This window comes from Electrophorus electricus, chromosome 8 (assembly GCF_013358815.1).
Source record: "Electrophorus electricus isolate fEleEle1 chromosome 8, fEleEle1.pri, whole genome shotgun sequence".
Classification (NCBI taxonomy): domain Eukaryota; kingdom Metazoa; phylum Chordata; class Actinopteri; order Gymnotiformes; family Gymnotidae; genus Electrophorus; species Electrophorus electricus.
This window is the reverse complement of record NC_049542.1, coordinates 27350015-27368932: the sequence shown is the minus strand read 5'-3', so window position 1 is coordinate 27368932 and position 18918 is coordinate 27350015. Positions and strand designations below refer to the sequence as shown.

At 40.6% G+C, this 18918-nt stretch overlaps 1 protein-coding gene across 2 annotated transcripts in view; it reads left to right on the top strand.

Annotated features, from left to right (window-relative positions):
• The window catches only part of grin2da (glutamate receptor, ionotropic, N-methyl D-aspartate 2D, a), a 45087-nt gene that overhangs the window by 15771 nt on the left and 10398 nt on the right, over positions 1-18918 (top strand). The window contains exons 1-9 of one of the 2 annotated variants that reach the window (XM_035529243.1): positions 2825-3137; positions 3764-3878; positions 4173-4378; positions 5431-5599; positions 5938-6091; positions 9486-9611; positions 9820-10049; positions 10343-10503; positions 11782-11969. In XM_035529243.1, coding sequence (XP_035385136.1) covers positions 3052-3137; positions 3764-3878; positions 4173-4378; positions 5431-5599; positions 5938-6091; positions 9486-9611; positions 9820-10049; positions 10343-10503; positions 11782-11969 — 1435 coding nt within the window. In that variant the 5' untranslated portion in view covers positions 2825-3051. Of the gene's footprint in view, positions 1-2824; positions 3138-3763; positions 3879-4172; positions 4379-5430; positions 5600-5937; positions 6092-9485; positions 9612-9819; positions 10050-10342; positions 10504-11781; positions 11970-18918 lie in introns of those variants that run through there. The other variant, XM_035529242.1, reaches the window with a different exon arrangement.

Genomic DNA, 18918 nt, shown 5'->3' with positions numbered 1-18918 from the left:
GAGTGTAATAAATGCTAACCTACTGCCTCTCTTGTATCTCTTTGGCCAGATTACTGCTGTTATTCACACTCTGTTATCCACTAAACTCTCTCTCTCTCTCTCTCTCTCTCTCTTTCTCTTCTGTTTGTCTTGCTTTGTTTTTTGTTTTTTTTTGTCTTTTTTATTACTCTGTGCTTGATTAGATGTTTTTGGTGTCTGATTCTGTCACTCTTTCTTTGCTGCTGCCTCACTCACTGCCTTCCCCACATCTCTGCTTCTCTCATTGCCCCTCTCTCTTGCTCATCTCTCTTTTAATCTGTACATTCCTTCATCCTGTTCCCTATCTTCACTTCCCCCATCACCACACTACGGCCTCATCTTTGATCTCATCTCTTTGTCTCTCTCTCTTGGCTCTGTGTCTCCTTCAAGCTCTCCTCTTTTGTCAGTTCCAAGCTCCGTCTCATCCCCCGTTTCTCCTCCACTCACGTCTCCCCCACGGCCGACTCTAAAGAGGCACGCGTTCAGTGTCGTTTTGCATGTAAATAGGATAATTGGATATGGTGGCAGAGTGCATTGGGAAATATCACTGGCTGTCACCAGCAGAGTACAGATCTCCCTAACCATCTCAGACATGTCATCACGCTCACACACACACACACACACACACACACACACACACACAAATATAGCATTTCTCAATGTAAAAAGGTAGGCCAGCCCCTGGTTTATAAACTACCTGCCAAACAGTGTTGTCAGGTGGCTCACAATGCCGGTATATTGTCTTGCTTCATGGCAGAGGTGAGAGAGATCATGTCGTGCTTTTCTCCTAGTGTGAGCAGAACCATGTGTGCTGGCAAAGACCCGAAGCCAAAAGAGCACAGTGCATGTGGGATTCAAACCTGGGGCTGTTTAGCACTTAGACCACTTGTTGGTTTTGGTGGGAGGGGCATACTGAAATGCTCTGTGAAGTACATTTTGTCACCAGTAAATGTGTGCTCGCACACACACACCCACACACACCCACACACACAAACACAAACACGCACACACACACAGACATACACATGCACACACATGCACGTGGACATGCAAGCATATACACACACACAAACAGACACACACATTCACACACACATACACGCATGCACGCACACACGCATGCACACACACGCATGCATGCATATGCGCATGCAAGCATGCACACACCTGCACATTCACGATTGCACACACACATGCACATGCACATACACACGCACGCATGCACGCAGACAAGCACACACACAGACAAGCATGCACGCACAAACACACACATACACGCACCCTCACACACTCACACACACACACACACAGCAGAGAGAAAATGCTGCTCATCACCGTATGAATGCTGCTTTAATAGAGACATTAAATCTGCTTCACTGTTTCAGATGTTTAAATACTCAACATCAACCAACCTCCACATGGCCCCCTATCCATATTCCCCCTTCTCCTTCCCCCAGTGCCAGCCACCTCTGCCCCTTGCTATTTGTTGCCCTGCTGTTGGACCATTTTGGACCATCTTTGGCCATATTTCTCATAAATCGATCACACCCGATCCCTAACATGGTTATGCTGATGTCAGTCTCCCATCACTTGCTGACATCCTCAGGCCATGGAGGGCGGAGCCTGTGAATGCACACATGCCTGTGCCACATTGCTCATGGCGACACTGACACATGGTGAAGCTGATGCGTGAAGCCAAACTGCACCTGCCAGCGCTAGAACGAATGCATATACCAGATAGTGTCTCTACTTCTTCACATCCTCTGGCACTAGACCATATCTCCTTGTGGTCTGGTATCACCTCTTCCTCATGCTGTAGTCTTTGTCTTGCTGCTCATTTGCCTGCCTTGAATCTACATCCCTCTGGTTCACTCTATGTCATTTCTGGTAACCACATGAGGCTTCATATGTCACTCCATCTCGTTCTCGGCCTCTCATCTGTCTTTTTGCTTTGCCCTTTCTTTTTGTCTTCCCCTTCTGCAAGGCTACATGTGCACGTTCATTTGTACTGTTGTGAGCGTAAGACTGACACCTGTATTCTGATAGGAATGGCACGCCAGGCTGTTTGTTCACCCCACATTGTAAGGCATTAGCAGAACACATATAATGTCAATGGCTGTGTCGCTATGACAACATTGCAGGGGGCGAGAGACAATCTGAGTGGATGAGACAGACATAGAGGGGTTACAGGAAGTGTCAGATGCTTCGTTGTCATTTATATGCATGTAGGCCAGAGGAAGTATTTCATACTGTAATTATTTTTATTGTTTCATGTTCTTTTGCTGCGAACTGTGTGACGCTGATGTGGGCAGGGGGCAAGGCATTGAAATGTGGTGGTGTGTGCATGTATGTGCGTGTGTGTGTGTGTGTGTGTGTGTGTTTGTGTGTATGTGTGTGTGAAAGGATGTTATTTGGTAGGTGCACATGAGAGGCTGAGATAGAATACATTTCTTCACACAGGGTGAATAAAGAACGTGTTTGACATTAACAAAGTTATTCATCACCTCTATGTCATCATCTCCACAGACTTCTAACCATATTACCTGTGATGAATGAGACCGCTTTCACCAGTAACACCACTGGTTTCCCAGCCCATTAAATGGGCATTAAACAAACAGCTTACTTCACCAGTCATCCTGACCAATCCACGGAAATAAACGAAATCTCTTATACAGTGCTTCCTGAATTATGGATTACGTCTCAAGTGCAATTCCTTGCAAGGATTCGAGCAGCAAGACTTATGACACAAATCTCATTAAAACGTGGGGCAAGCACTCAATAATATAATGTGCTAAAATAAAAATGAGAAGCTACCAAAAGAGGCTTTATCTCACACAAAGCAGCTGCAGCCCCATCGTCAAAAATGAGGGGGAGGGGAGACTAATTGTAGATGAAAGAGGCAGTGCCCATTTGTGGAGGGAAGCAGAAAACAACGAATTTTGACATTTTCTCCTTTTCTTCCTTTTTTCACCTCTTCTTCTTCTACTGGTGTTCTGAGTTCCTCTGCTTTCCCTGTTTCGGCGTGGCTCTTGGATGCCCAGTTGTCATGGAGACACGCACGAACATCTCAGCGGCATCCTAAGAGCCCTAAACAGTGGAATATTGAAAGCAAGACACCGGTGAGATGGCTAGTGTGCGCTGTCTATTGCCTGATGGAAACTACAGGCAGAGTGATCCCTTCTCTCCAGTTTCTCTTCCTTAGATATGTTTATTTGCTGTTTGAGGTAGCCTGCACAATCATTCACTCATTCATTCCTTCATTCATTCATTCATTTACTCACTTACACATAACATGATTCATTCAAACATATGCGATCTTTCACTGCAGGCCTGAGCTCGACAACCAATTTTCTCCCTTCCTTCCTACTACATGTCCTCATTGGTTAACTCATTCATGCATTCATATTCATTGAGAATCCAGGACTATCTCCCTAGTTTTCAATGGCAGCATTGTTAAGAGGTTTATATAAAGGTCCCTGAAGCATTCAGCACAAAACACACACAATATACAGAGTGGGAAGGTGACTAATGGAACTCCGATCTTTCTCTCTCTTTATCTCTGCCAGCTCTCGCTCTCTCTCTCTTAATCACCCTACCTCTCCCTCTGTCCTTCCCTTTACTACTTTCCCATTCTTTATCACCTTTCTTCTCCTTAATTTGTTCCTTCACTCACAATTTGTTCCTCTCTCTCTTCTTCTCTCTCTCTTTTCCTCTCTTTCTCTTTACCTCTTTGTGCCTTGTGCAGGTACTTCAGTAACATAACACTATCGGGGCGAGACTACTCCTTTAATGATGATGGATATTTGGCCAGTCCACTAGTGGATGTCATCTCCTACATGGCTGGGCGTGGCTGGGAAGAGGTGAGGGCGAGAGCCTCAGTTGTTGTTCATTAATTCATTCATTCATCCATTCATTCATTCATGTGTTCAGTGGATTAACATATTTAAATTCCTGACTGTGATTTAATAAAATGGCAGACATAATTTACTAGTGCAATCCAATCAATACAAATAATCCTCCTTTTAAATCCTCTTTTTATAATCAGTCATATTTTTCAGATTTGTGTGTGAAGAAAAGCCATTACCATGACCATTAATAGCTTTAGTGAGTAATGGTGGTTTAATAATGTATAAGTGATATTTCCCATTATTCAGGTAGGCTGGTGGGAGAATGGTGTTTTGCGTCTGCGCTACCCCCCTTGGTCGCGCTATGGCCCTTTTCTCAAGCCCCTGGACGACAGCCAGCACCTGCGTGTGGTCACGCTGGAGGAGAGGCCCTTTGTCATCGTAGAGGCTGCTGACCCAGGCACCGGCTCCTGCATACGCGACTCTGTGCCCTGCCGCCTGCCACTCAACAACAGGTCAATGCACAAAACTGGAAGTTCTTTTAAAAAAGGCTTTTTCAGGCAACTCAGTGTTTTGGAGCACATGATATATATATAGTGTTTCTACACCAGTGAGTTCCTACACCTACACTGAAAAACAATCAAACAGTGCATGCTTCATTTAATCAGGAGAGACATTCATTCTGTGAAGAACTGACAAAGTGTTCAAAATCTTTATATTGACTCTTGCCAAGGACTAGACGGCAACAAGAAATATAATAGTTTATTATCTAGAGATGCCAGAGACATATACTCATTGAAAGAAGGTGTAACATGTTGAAACCAAATTGATTTTACTTTGAATGTATGCATAATATACAGTTATGTTTTTGTATTTAGAATAGGTTTATTTTTTGCTTTTGGGGTTTGAGGGCTGGTGTGTTAGCTGTTCAGACATTTCAAAATCTCATCCATGAACAGAGCACAGGGATGAGACCAATCTGAAGTTTTATATATATATATATATATATATATATATATATATATATATATATATATATATATATATATATAATTTATTATTTATTTTTTTTTACAATTTATGGCGGTAGTATGTTTCACAGGATTAAGTACACGTCAGTAAAAAATATTTACATCATTTTCTAAAGTTATTCAGATGCAGCAGAACCACAAACTAAGCACATTTGTTTCCAAACCTGACACAAATGTATTGTCTGAAAATTTGATTGATTATTCATATAAATTTTTAAAATAAATTTTCACATAAAATGAAAATTAATATATTTTACTTTAAACATGTTCAGAAATTATTTTGTGGTTCAGAAATTATTTCCTGCAAAGAACTAAGTGTATGTGTCCTCATGTGCCTGAATGCACTGGTAAACATTTGTAGTTTATTCACTCACTCCACTCACATCAGGAGATGTCTAAGTTTACCACACTAATGCAGACTCCATTCTCAGACTCCATTCTCAGACTCCATTCTCAGTCTCCATTTTCTTCCAGCTGAAGCTCCTCTCCCTTGTCCTCTCTTCTATCACTTAGCCTTTCTCCGTCTTTTGTAACAGTGCCCTGGTGGAAGGAATTCAGTCCATGAAGCACTGCTGCAAAGGTTTCTGCATTGATGTCCTCAAGCGATTGGCTAAAATAGTGGGGTTCACCTATGACCTCTATCTGGTGACCAATGGCAGGCATGGGAAGAACATAGACGGACAGTGGAACGGAATGGTGGGAGAGGTGAGCCAATCGTTATTCTTTTAGACTTTAAGTTGACTTTGAATCAGTGTGTCGCAGACTCCTCTCTGAAATGGGCGTGACCACTGTCTGAGAGATGGCAGAGCTCATCATAGTTTAACAGTAATTATGCCCTTTTGCAGTAAGTGTTTGAAGTGTATTACACAAGGTGCTTGTCACCCCAGAATAACTTTTGTCGAGACAAACCTTTCAGATATGCTTTCATTTAGTCAACTTAGAGAACATAAGCTGTGGTAGCATCAGTGTAACTGCAAATGTAAGTGGTTTGAATGGGTGTTATTTTGATGTTTTATTCCCCCGTTTGTCCCCCTGTTCACCAGGTGGTGTCCAAGCGAGCTGACATGGCCATTGGCTCCCTGACCATCAATGAAGAAAGATCAGAGGTTGTGGAATTCTCTGTTCCTTTCGTGGAGACTGGCATCAGCGTCATGGTCTCTCGTAGCAACGGCACTGTGTCTCCTTCTGCTTTCCTTGGTGAGAGAGACAGACATTACTGTCACAGGGTTTCAGATTTCTGTACTGTTTCACTTTTCTTCTTCACTCTTCTTCAGTACGAAACAGGAGAACAGATCACAGACATGCTAAAAGTAGAGCAGTCTACAAAGAGAGAAAACAGCCTAATCACATAGTCAATTCAGTGCTGATGACAGATTGCCTTTTTAAGCCCTGTATCTTTATTTGTCTTGCTGTCTGGTAGTTTTTTGTGTTGCTACTGTGGAACATGAATGCATGTCCTTTATTTACAATTGAGATTTGCCTGCACATGTTGCACCAGCATGGCAGGATCCACCAGCCCTCTAATGAAGGTGGAGGGGGGGTTGATCAAATACAAGTCAGTCATTTTCTTCTAGTAAGTCAAATAACCGTAGAACTTTGCTGACACAGATTTAGGTTTGCCAGCAAAGCCCCTTAATTTTGCGATTCATGGTGAAGGCCATCTATCAGACCCAATGATCAATTCGACTGTGAAATTGCCAAATCAAAACATCCTTGGAGAACTCAAGATGGCTTGAGACTAATGATTGAATGAGAAATGTTTAGAGTATTTTAGTCTTTAATTGCTGTTTTGCTTTAATTACAAGTTTTTCTTGAGTTAGATTAATATATTAACTCCTTCTCAGTACATGGAGAGAAAAAAGGATTCATCATGCACCACCACTTCATAAATGCTGTTTATTAAGATAACCTTGCTGTCTTTTTAGGTGTAAATTATAAGTATGTATATATTATCTGTCATGTTATCTCTTAACAGATGCAATGTTGACATGAGCACAATAGCTGACTAAATATGAGACTGCAATAAAAAAATCCCTGTGAATAAGTAAAGTGACCAATCTTAAATGACCATCTGGCCCAAAACTATAGATTACTGCAAACTGAATGTTGGCTTTGAGTCTTTGGTCAGACTCTTGTTTATGGCTGGCATGAAAGATACAGTCTGATACTGTCTCCCAGTGTCAGCCTCTGCCATTGTTGTATTCTTGCTACCACCAACCTTGGGCGAAGGCCCAATTCGTGCTTCTCTTCACCAATCAGGGAAAGTGAAGGCCCATTACCTGCTTCTTTTCACCAGTCAGGGAAGGTGAAGGCTCAGCGCGTGCTTCAAAACGTTCAGCTTGCCAGTGAGCAACCAGAGTTGCATGGAAGTACTGACTTGGTTGATGTGACCTTGCAGACACCTGGTCTGGCATGTACAACAGTCAGTGCATGGAAAGAAAAGAACTTTGCCATACAACAAACATTCCAGCAACAGGAAGCATGCTCCATCCTCGAGGAACAAACTACACCCTAATGGTAGACTTTAGTTATATGCTGTAGCAAGACTGTCAGCACTTTTCTCACTGTCCACATGAAGCTGTAACATTATAGAGAATTTTTTGGTACCTTGTTCCTGTTTTGCTCCATTCAGGACCATTCCCTTTTGAAATCTGAATAACACATGAAGTTGATTAGTGAAATTGGATTGGCATATACAGTGGTGTGAAAAAGTATTTGCCCCCTTCCTGATTTTCTTTTTTGCACATTTGTCACACTTAAATGTTTCAGATCAAACTAATTTAAATATTAGACAAAGATAACATGTAAACACAAAATGCAGTTTTTAAATGAAGGATTTTATTATAGGTAAAAAAATCCAATCCTACATGGCCCTTTGTGAAAATGTGATTAAACCTGATTAAACCCCCTAAACCTAATAACTGGTTGGGCCATCCTTAGCAGCAACAACTGCAATCAAGCATTTGCGATAACTGGCAATGAGTCTTTTACAGCGCTGTGGAGGAATTTTGGCCCACTCATCTTTGCAGAATTGTTGTAATTCGGCCACTTTGGAGGGTTTTCGAGCATAAACCGCCTTTTTAAGGTCATGCCACAGCATCTCAATCAGATTCAGGTCAGGACTTTGACTAGGCCACTCAAGTCTTCATTTTGTTTTTCTTAAGCCATTCAGAGGTGGACTTACTGGTGTGTTTTGGATCATTGTTCTGCTGCAGAACCCAAGTGCGCTTCAGTTTGAGGTCACGAACAGATGGCCGGACATTCTCCTTCAGGATTTTTTGGTAGACAGCAGAATTTATGGTTCCATTTACCACAGCAAGTCTTCCAGGTCTTGTAGCAGCAAAACAGCCCCAGACCATCACATTACCACCATCATATTTTACTGTTGGTATGATGTTCCTTTTGTGAAATGCTGTTACTTTTATGCCAGATGTAATGGGACATACACCTTCCAAAAAGTTCAACTTTTGTCTCATAAGGCCACAGAGTATTTTTCCAACAGTCTTGGGTATCAAGATGTTTTCTGGCAAAACTGAGATAAGCCTTTATGTTTTTTTTGCTCACCAGCGGTTTTTGTCTTAGAACTCTGCCATCCAGGCCATTTTTGCCCAGTCTCTTTCTTATGGTGGAGTCATGAACATTGACCTTAACTGAGGCAAGTGAGGCCTGCAGTTCTTTGGGTGTTGTTGTGAGGTCTTTTGTGACCTCTTGGATGAGTCATTACTTCGCTCTTGGGGTAATTTTGGTCAGCCCACCACTCCTGGGAAGATTCACCACTGTTCCATGTTTTCTGCATTTGTGGATAATGGCTCTCACTGTGGTTCGCTGGCGTCCCAAAGCTTTAGAAGTGGCTTTATAACCTTTTCCAGACTGATAGATCTCAATTACTTTGCATCTCATTTGTTCCTGAATTTCTTTGGACTGCAGCATGCTGTCTAGCTTTTGAGGATCTTTTGCTCTACTTCACTTTGTCAGGCAGGTTCTATTTAAGTGATTTCTTGATTGAGAACAGGTTTGGCAGTAATCAGGCCAGGGTATGGCTAGAGAAATTGAACTCAGCTTTCCAAAGATGTGATAAACCACAGTTAATATATGTTTTAACATGGCTTGGTGGGGGGGCAATCACTTTTTCACACAGGGCCATGTAAGTATGAATTTTTTCCCCCCTTAATAAAAAAAAAAACATTTAAAAACTGCATTTTGTGTTTATTTGTGTTCTCTTTGTCTAATATTTAAATTTGTTTGATTATCTGAAACATTTAAGTGAAAAAAAAACTATCAGGAAGGGGGCAAACACTTTTTCACACCACTTCATTTTGGATTTACTTACAGAAACCTGAAATTATTAATGCTCTGTGTGTTTGCTTTTTGTACTTGAGAAAGGATGTCAGAGGTTGCAATAACATGGGCACAGCACAAGCTGTATATATTTACATAATGGCATATTTGCCTGACTCTTATCACTTTTATTTGCTTCAACTTTGTGTGTTGCTCTGTAATTTTGGCATAACACATTAAGAAAATGCAAATGTGTTTTTTTGTGGTTCTTTGCACGTGCCATTTCGCCTAGCTCTTGTCTTCTCTGTTTCAGAGCCTTACAGTCCTGCGGTGTGGGTAATGATGTTCGTCATGTGCCTGTCAGTGGTGGCTGTAACTGTGTTCATCTTTGAGTTTTTCAGTCCTGTTGGATACAATAGAAGTCTACAAAGTGGGAAGAGTAAGTTGACATTTTTTGCTGTAGGCACATGTAAAAATGCATTCAGCATGGCTAAGATTTGATGATCAAGTCTTTATTATGATAATCCAGTTCGGCAGCTCGTGTCTGATCGATTACTCTGCTCCTGCTTTTTGTTCAGTCTGTTTTTCTTCACTCCCCAAGTCCTGAGATTTCTATATCATCCTTTGTCTCATTCCTTCTGTTTCAGAGGCAGGGGGATCTAAGTTTACCATAGGGAAGTCTGTCTGGCTGTTGTGGGCCCTGGTATTTAATAACTCAGTTCCTGTAGAGAACCCTAGAGGAACTACCAGTAAGATCATGGTACTGGTCTGGGCTTTCTTTGCTGTCATCTTCTTGGCAAGCTACACTGCTAATCTCGCAGCCTTCATGATCCAAGAGGAGTACATAGATACAGTGTCTGGTCTCAGTGACAAAAAGGTAACTGATGCATTGTATATCACATGGCGAGTCTGTCCAGACCTTCCTTGCAAGACCAATCATGGATTAACGTATGATATACTCCATAATACTCTGTAAAACTAGATTATTTAAAGCCTAATGAAGTGATTACCACCTGAGATAACTTAGGGACTGATGCTTTCGGATGATAGGCTTTTGATATCTTCTGACAGAGATGTAAAGCCCCATGAAGTGTATTTGGCAGAACTAGGAACATGTGGTCAGTAATCCGATTGGCATTATGATGGATTCCTTTCCCTTTCCACCTACAGTTCCAGCAGCCCACAGAGCAGTACCCACCACTCCGCTTTGGAACTGTACCTAATGGCAGCACAGAGGAGAACATTCGGAGCAACTATCCCAACATGCATCAGTACATGGTGCGTAATAACCAAAGAGGAGTCGAGGAAGCCATCGATAACCTTAAGACCGGGTGAGTGGATGACATTTGTAACTCATGAACATGCTTTTTAGAGCTGCTATTATCTAAAAAGATAAAATCCAAAAAGTCTTGTTTTAGCATTAAATTGTCTTAAATTGTCAAGCTGTCTTTTTATGCAGCAGAGATACGGATGTGCTAGGAAGAAATGGATAGATGTGGGTGATACCCACCCTGGATCACAGTGGAGGTGTTAGATATTTTAATGGCTGTCTTGTTCTATATTTAGCGTGGAAAGGTAAAAAAACCCAAAACTAGTTCCTCCTTTTGTGTGGTGACACTAGCAGAATCATTATTCCATTAAAATAGACACTTTCAAAAATAGACACTTTTTTAAATAGGGATGTTTTTAAATAGATGCTGTTTTTTTACACATTTTTTGTTCAAGACAATATTATGTCTCGCAAATTAGCAATCTGGAATATTTCAGAGAGATTTGTCCACTAGCCACATGAATTAGGCCTGAAGCAAATACTCTCCAGTATTATAAGAAATAAAGTATACTCTTATTCCAAAGATTTTTCCAGTTAATAGAAAAAAATGAAAAAATGAAAAAAACAATTATAAAAATGTATTTTTCTTGCCTGAATGTTGTCAGTGAACCCTACAAAGATTGTAGCAATGTTTATTGATTAAACCTAGGGCCTTTCATTTTCATTTTAAATGGTCTTGACCCTGGTAACACTATGTGTAGATGGTATTATGACACTAATGCTTTCACATTCACTTTCAAAGTTTCCAGGGAGAAAAGATGTTTCAAACAGAGGTCATTCAAACATGTCTTTGCCAGTTGTTGCTATGGCAGCAATGAAATTAGGAAACTCAAAGAAAAAACTGATCTACATTCTTGGAAATTTAGAACCCCAAGGAATGAATGTTATGATTTAAACAATTCCTTTTTCATATATAAACTTTTGCTTGCACAGCCGATGAAGGACCTTTGTCCAAAATGTCGTTTCTCTGGAAACTCTGTGTACTTTGCAACGATTTTGAATATCTCTACATCTCTTACTACAGTACACTGCAATTACTCATCTACAATCGTCTTCATATATATATATATATATATATATATATATATATATATATATATATATATATATATATATATATATATATATATATATATATATGAGAGAGAGGGAGATGGAGATTTATATCTTTTTTATTGTAATATAGAATGTTATATTAAATACGCATTTTTTGTCACTTTCTCCATTGTTTACTCACTCTCACTATGACTTGGTCCTTTATGTGCCTTTCCATTTATAGCAAACTAGATGCATTCATCTATGATGCAGCTGTGCTCAACTATATGGCTCGGAAGGACGAAGGGTGTAAAGTGATGACAATTGGTTCAGGAAAGGTGTTTGCAACAACAGGATACGGCATTGCCCTGCACAAGAACTCCCGCTGGAAACGGCCACTAGACCTTGCTTTGCTGCAGCTGGTGGGAGATGGTGAGGATATTATAATTTTAGTTCCATTAGCATGTAGAATCACATAGAATGGCTATGAACTTCAGCTTCATATTAGAACAAAATGACATGGGCCACATACTATATTGTGAATAGGATGGTACATGTTGCATAGCATGGATGCACACTTGATACCCCTTGAATGTTACCGAGCAGAAGCTCTAAAAACATTGTGAAAATGTTGAGGTGTGTACAGCACACATTATAAACCCATATGATTTATTAAATTCTCATCTGCTGAGCAGTGACAATTGAAACAATGAATTACTGATGCACACCGTTTAAGCATCACTGGGCCAATGGGTCATGACCAACACAAGAAAAGTGGTGAGTTAGCCTTGAGGGCTATATTTATTCACCAAACAAAGAAGAAAAAGTAGTGAGGATGGGAAAAGAAAAGAGGGGCCAAAGTGTGTCAAAGGGATGCACTCGAAGGAGAGGATCCAAATGCAAGAGATTTTATTGATGAAACAGGACAGGTTAGAGGAGTCAGGCAGGTATTCGTAGTCAGGTTGGTCAGAGGTCGATAACACGGGACGGAGTCCGGGAGGTGTCCAGGGATCAGGCAGGAGACGAGGTCTGAAACACAGGCAGGCTTTGAAAACCAGGAAGACAAACACATATCTGGAGTGCTTGGTATGCAACATGAGGTTGGCAGTATTTTTGCGAAGAGAGTGTGAAGGAGGGGAACTTAAATAGGAGGGCAATAATTAGGATAATCATTTTCAGGTGTGTACTTAGTACTCTGGCGAACCAGATCATAGATGTCGGTTAGAAGAGGTAGGCATTGCTGTGTGGGGATGAGCTTGGTTCCTGGTGTTCGTAACACACCTGAATATGCTGTTGCCGGCTTGGTTGTTGTTGCAGAAGTCCTCTTGGCACGAGGTCTACTCATTCTTCTAGGGAGTTGTATATCAGAAAAAAAGGCTAAATTTAAAAAGCTCACCTTGTCGGGTTGCCTTTTCCTTGTGAACTCAGTAAGGGCGAAAGTGAAACTGGAGACAAAATGTTGATATTACCCTATCAAGAATGCACATACCTGCTTTTTAGTGATGGGCTGTGGGCAGTATAGGATTGGCTGCTACTTTCCTTTCTTGAGGCTGGTATGGGTCCGTTGTGTAAGAGTAGGTCTGTTGTGTAGAAGTTGGCTTGTTCTGATGCAGTATCCCACATAGTGCACTTTAGTGAAACCTGTGTGACACTTCTTGTGGTTGGCTGTGAATCTAGTGCCATGTAGACTGTCCAGCACCTTCTGGAGTTGGAGGTTCACCCTGCGACTCAGAGTGGATGATGATGTCCTCCAGGTAGGTTTCTGCAAATCAGTGTTAGGGTCTCAGGAAGGGGGTGGGAGCGTTTGACCTTAAGGTTAACATGAGGAAGGAGGCCAACAGACTTGCCTGGTCTGTGACAATGTTTTGGGAGATTCCGTTAGTTCTACAAAGGTGAAATAGCAAATTGGAAATAGGAAATTGAATGTAACATACAAGTCTAAATTGTGTGCAAATTAATTATAGAAAGAAAGATAGCTTGTATATTTGTATATGCTACATAGATCCAGTAATGCATTTTGCAAACCTATGAAACCACTTAACCTATGAAAACACGTTAGCCCACATACGTGAAACTTTCTGCTGGCCCTTAAACAATTAAGCAGTAAAAAAAACTTTGGCCAGCACTGACAGAGATGCCAGTTGTCCACTGGCCCTGCTTTTTCTTCTCTCAATAATCGTAATGAACATATTGGGCCAACTGCCAATGTCAAGCCAGGTTCATGAGTAAATACTTGCCAATGTGGATTATGTCACTTGGTGTCCAGAAACAGTACAATACACATACCACTTAATGTAGTTGGGGCAGTAACCAGCTGAAATGTATAGGTTTGCTGACAAGATGTTTGACATTGATACAGTTTAAAGAGAAGCCAGAGTGATATTTTCGTCTATGCTTCTTTTTCATTTTAAAATTAAAACAAACTTATTTCTAAGACTTAGAGAATCTTTGCTTTGGAGCATCAGCCTGAGAAGTGAGTTGAGCAGGTCTGAGGAACTTATGTGGTGATCCTGGGGATTTGTTGTGTATTTAAGTTATTGGCAGATGGGTTAAACTATGCCATAGTCTGAGAAAAATTTCAGACTTTGATAGTGCGCTGCGCTACTCCAACTACTGCTGTTTTTTAGGATGTAAAATCAGTTTTTTTTTTCCTTTTTCATGAAGGATCACCTACACACACTGTTTATTTTCTTACTTGGTGGACTCATGGTCTTGTGGTAAGGGGAAAAATGGCATTGTGTTTGTTTTGCATCATCGTGGAGACTGAGACTGCCATTTCTGTGGAAATAACTTTTTTTCTGTTTGTGATACCCTGACAATCAAACATCATCCTTCCAGGATTCTTGACAGCTATTTGTAACCTGTTGATTTTTGTTTGCTGTTCTTATTGAGAGACCCAAGAGACATAATGTTTGGTTATCACAGAGATAAAGAAGCATTTGATTTCTTGTTCCAACTGAGGGACTTGAGTACTTTAAGTTCTGTTTTATTTTGAGAATTGTGACACTTTCCTTCTTATTAGTTTGGAGAAGCAGACTTAATTTGATTTACCTTGAGATTGCACATGGTTGGAATGTATAATTCTGTTATGAAACTGAAGGGAAATGAAATGCTGAACAAAATCTGTCAGAACAGAGAACTGTAAAGGAAGAGCGCTGAGTTTATTTCATTTTGTCTTTGTTTATTCCATTAAAAAGAATTATACTGCAGTTCATTTTGCCAAATGAGTTAAAATTATTAAAAATTGTGTTATGCTACTTGTATGTTTACCATCCTATACTTAGCTTTGAGTGGGGGCATATAACCTGTCTTATCTGATCTGGGGACAATGAGAGAATGTATCAAGCCTGTAAACAGACAAACACATAATGTTAACACTAATACTTTAAGTTGACACTGTGTTAGTTTCTGAAGCTCACATGATGTCCAAACTACGAAGTGGCATCACAAACAGTATATTATCAAAACGTATTTTTAATAGTGCAGCTGTCACCAGCCAACTCCCTAGATGTCTAAGCTAGAACAATTAAGATGGGAATTTGCTGAGCTACAGTGAAGCTGAATTTTACAACAGGCCAGAACTGAACAAAGGGAGGCTGTTTCTTTAGAAATAGCCTTTATTCCTCAGAGAGCTGCACAGAGAAACCCAGTTGCTGTATGCATTCCTCAAGAATGCAAGCTTCCAGAGTCCAATGGCAAAGCCAAGTGATCTGAGCAATAAAGAATGGGTCATATCCAAGAAATCTGCCTTCAAGGTCATGAAAGTCAAACAACAGCTAAGGGGTGAGGCAAATATGTCTATGAAATTTATGCTGAAAGCAGAGGAGAAGAGTGTACTAAGATATTCTCTATCCTTCTGTAAACGTATGGAGATAAAGAGCATATTAGCACCAGATTGAAGAAAGTTTATGATCAAATACAGATGTCTGGGTAGACAGTATTCTTGTCTGCACATGATTTACAAAAGAAATAAAACTATGCCTTGCACATAGCTCCAGAGTGTGTCCCTGATGCCGATTCTGTGTTGAAAAAACAACTGGTTTTTGGATTAAAGGATGACTGTTGAGTTATGAAATGAAAAGGGAAGTTAAGGAGGAAAATGGTCTAATATTCTTGTGGCTTATGCAGGCTGTAGTCACTCTGTCTGTGGAGGAGGATGTTCATGCTCCACGCTGCATGAGATGCGATGCTCGTTCCAGAGATGTTGGAAATGCTGCAGCTTCTGCTGTTTTTAAGCAGCGTTTTGTCCGGGTTAACTCTCGAAACTCTTCATGACACTACAAAAGACAGCAACCCGTCAGGAGGAACTCTACCAGGTAATTTACAGCCAAAAGCAAAAAAAAAAAAAAAAAGTGAGAATGCAGCAAAAATTCCCTCAGGTTCACACAGCAGTCAAGATTCATCAGTAATCTGGAGCAGGACTGCTGAGTCAGTAGCAGTGCTCTAGTGCTCTAAAGAGAAAATTCAGAGAAAATGCTTTTGAGCCCTGCTTGGCCACTGAAATCAAGATATACCTGGAGTGAGGACACCAGGTTTGAAGCCAAGAAATGGGCTCTGGTGTGAACTGACACGAATTAGTGACAGACATGAAGGGGCTCCCTGGGACTGGGATGAACATAGATCATTTGAGACCTCTGTCAGCATACAGGGGGTGTCGGTGGATGGGGGCCGGAAAAGAGTCACATTTTCTCAGGATTATGAATTATTAGTTCATGCACACAGGGAATCCACTGCATGCTCTAGTAGGAAGCAAAAATAGCAGCGGGGAGGATCTTTGACTGAAGAATGCCAAACTGCATCTGAGGGGCTGAAATGGTGTCAGACTTCACTATCCCCTTCATACTCACTGATGAGAACCTACATGACCTACAGGACCTGTGCTCAGCCAAAGTTGGGGGTGGAGTGTCCTGCTAGGATCTGGAAAAAATGACAAGAATTATAATGCATTTAAGTTGATCCGGCTCAGATCATCATCTTACATCTAAAGGGCTTTACAGGTGCCTCACACCACCACTTGGTAGCAACAAGGAATAGCAGCTAAAGTATACCATCTTTAAAATGAAGTTGCAGGTGTAGAGAAAAAATATGTGTGGTTGCACAGAAAGTTGTAAAAGATAAAAAAGGAGTGAGCATCTCTGACTTTCTGAACCAGGATCAGCACCCTTGTCCTGCTCCTGGACATCAAAGACAAGACCTGATGTGGTGTGATGCTGCTGAGCCACTCTCCTGTTCTCCCAGGACTTCCATCATCCCTGTGGTGCTAGGCCAATCCTTGCAGAGGAAAGGTGATTAACAGGGGTAGAAGCAAGTGAAAGGGGGCATGGCTAATTCCATTTCTCAGACAGACGTGGGCTGTGGGGAATTAGCACACATGGTAAACACAGGTTAATTGTGGGGGCTGCCTGTCCTGTCAAAGCCTCATAGTCTTTGGGAATCAACCCTTAGCAGGACAGTTCTTTACTGGGGCTCTGGAACTGTTGCAAGGGAGAGTGTCCCCCAGAGCTCAGTGGTCCCATTATTTGGGACCATTGACTGATGTCGGTCCATGGTGAAGCAAGTTACAGATTGTGGATGTGTTCATCGCGCCTTTCCCAACCAGTGAAAATGTAAAGGAGCAGCAAGAACAATTTCATTTGTCAAAATCCCCTATTTATTTTGGATTGGCTGATGACTATTGGTAGTGTTGTAGCAGTGTAAAACAGAATGCAAGAGTACACAAAGATTCGCGAGTGCACAGGATGAGTTTGAGTGTGCAGAAGAGCAAGTTTGTACGAGAGCAGAATATATGTAAGTGGACGCAAGCGGTTTTTAGCAGAGCAAAGTGAATCTGAATGAGAGCAGAGTAAATATGAGTGAACACATGGATATTTTGCATGCGAGCAAAGGAAATCCCTGACTGCTGTGTGAATCATGCTCTCACATTTAAATATGTGCTCTTGGCAGAATAATAACGCCATAGACATGCACACAATTGCTTGATTGAAAATGCTTGTTTCTGAATTTTAAATGAGTGCAGTCAAACTTACCATCAAGTCTTTTTTGCATTTTTTTTCTGCATATCACTTTATGACATCAAAATATGACTCTAGTCATACTTTCAGTGTCACTGTGGTCGGTTCAGAAACACATTATGAACTGTTGCTAAATTCTAATTCATGAAATTTGCCTAGTATGTCATGTGAGACAAAAAGGAAATAAACAACATACAGGTTTAAGTAGTGGTTTTTTGAACTGATTTGTATTTAAATGGCACAGATTTCTTGGCTTTATATTTACCTTTCTTCAATTAAGTTCTACATTATACCTGACTCTCAAAATAAATTTAATTTGAATTAAATTTACTTAATAACTGAATTAAATTGACTTCTGATCTGGACTGCTTGTTCCTACATTTAATATTCAGTTCCACCATTGTATGGAAAATACAGAATGAAAAAAGATTCTGGCTTTTAAATAAAAAGCGTGATTATCACAAGCTTAAAACACAACAGTCTTTACTGGCAATGTTTATACAGGAAAAAGAGCTAGACAGCCATGACTGGCTTCACCTTGCCTCCATTGATCTATCAGCTCTCGAGCAATAGATTCTGACACTGTTTAACAAGGTGAGATCTGAGGAGCATAGCCGTGTTCTACGTGGGCTGCTGCTTTCACTTAGTCTCACGCTGGCAGCCAGTCCCTAATGATGATAATGATTGCAATGCAACTATTTATAAAAGCTGTCTTAGTTCAGGGAAAGGTAATAGGTAACAGATTAAAGGATTAATTTATGCACTGGCATGTGCACTCTTCTTAAACCATTAAGATGTAAAGTTTGTCATGATGTTAAAAGAGAAACTGTATCAGAAACTGTGCTGCTGAACAAAAGGCTAATAGCACAGGGACATAAAGACCAAAAAAAACATCTTGTATGTGCATGCATTAAACAAGGTGAAAAATGACTTAGAAGCAGATAATTGAGGATGGGACAGGAGAGTAGAAGTGATGTTTTTAACGATTTATGACGTCTCTGAATGGTTTATGATTCCTGTCACAATGCTAAAACACTCCTGGTTGAGTAAGCAGTTCATACTCAATACGGGGAACACATACATTAAATAAATCATGACACATTAGACATACTTAGTTCAATACCTATTTGTTTATTTGTTGTTGTGTATTGGCTTTGAGACAATCTTTGTCTAAATATATATATTTACATTTACATTTATGGCATTCAACTTAAAAGGTTGGACAAAACATATTGCATGAAATGTTCCGCAAATGTGTTCCTGTTTTTCTTTGTCTATATTTCCACCCTCTCTCTCTCTCTGGCCATGTTGAAATGTTTTTCATTAGGAAGATAGTGAGCTTGTCCTATCATGCTGAACATAGAAAATGA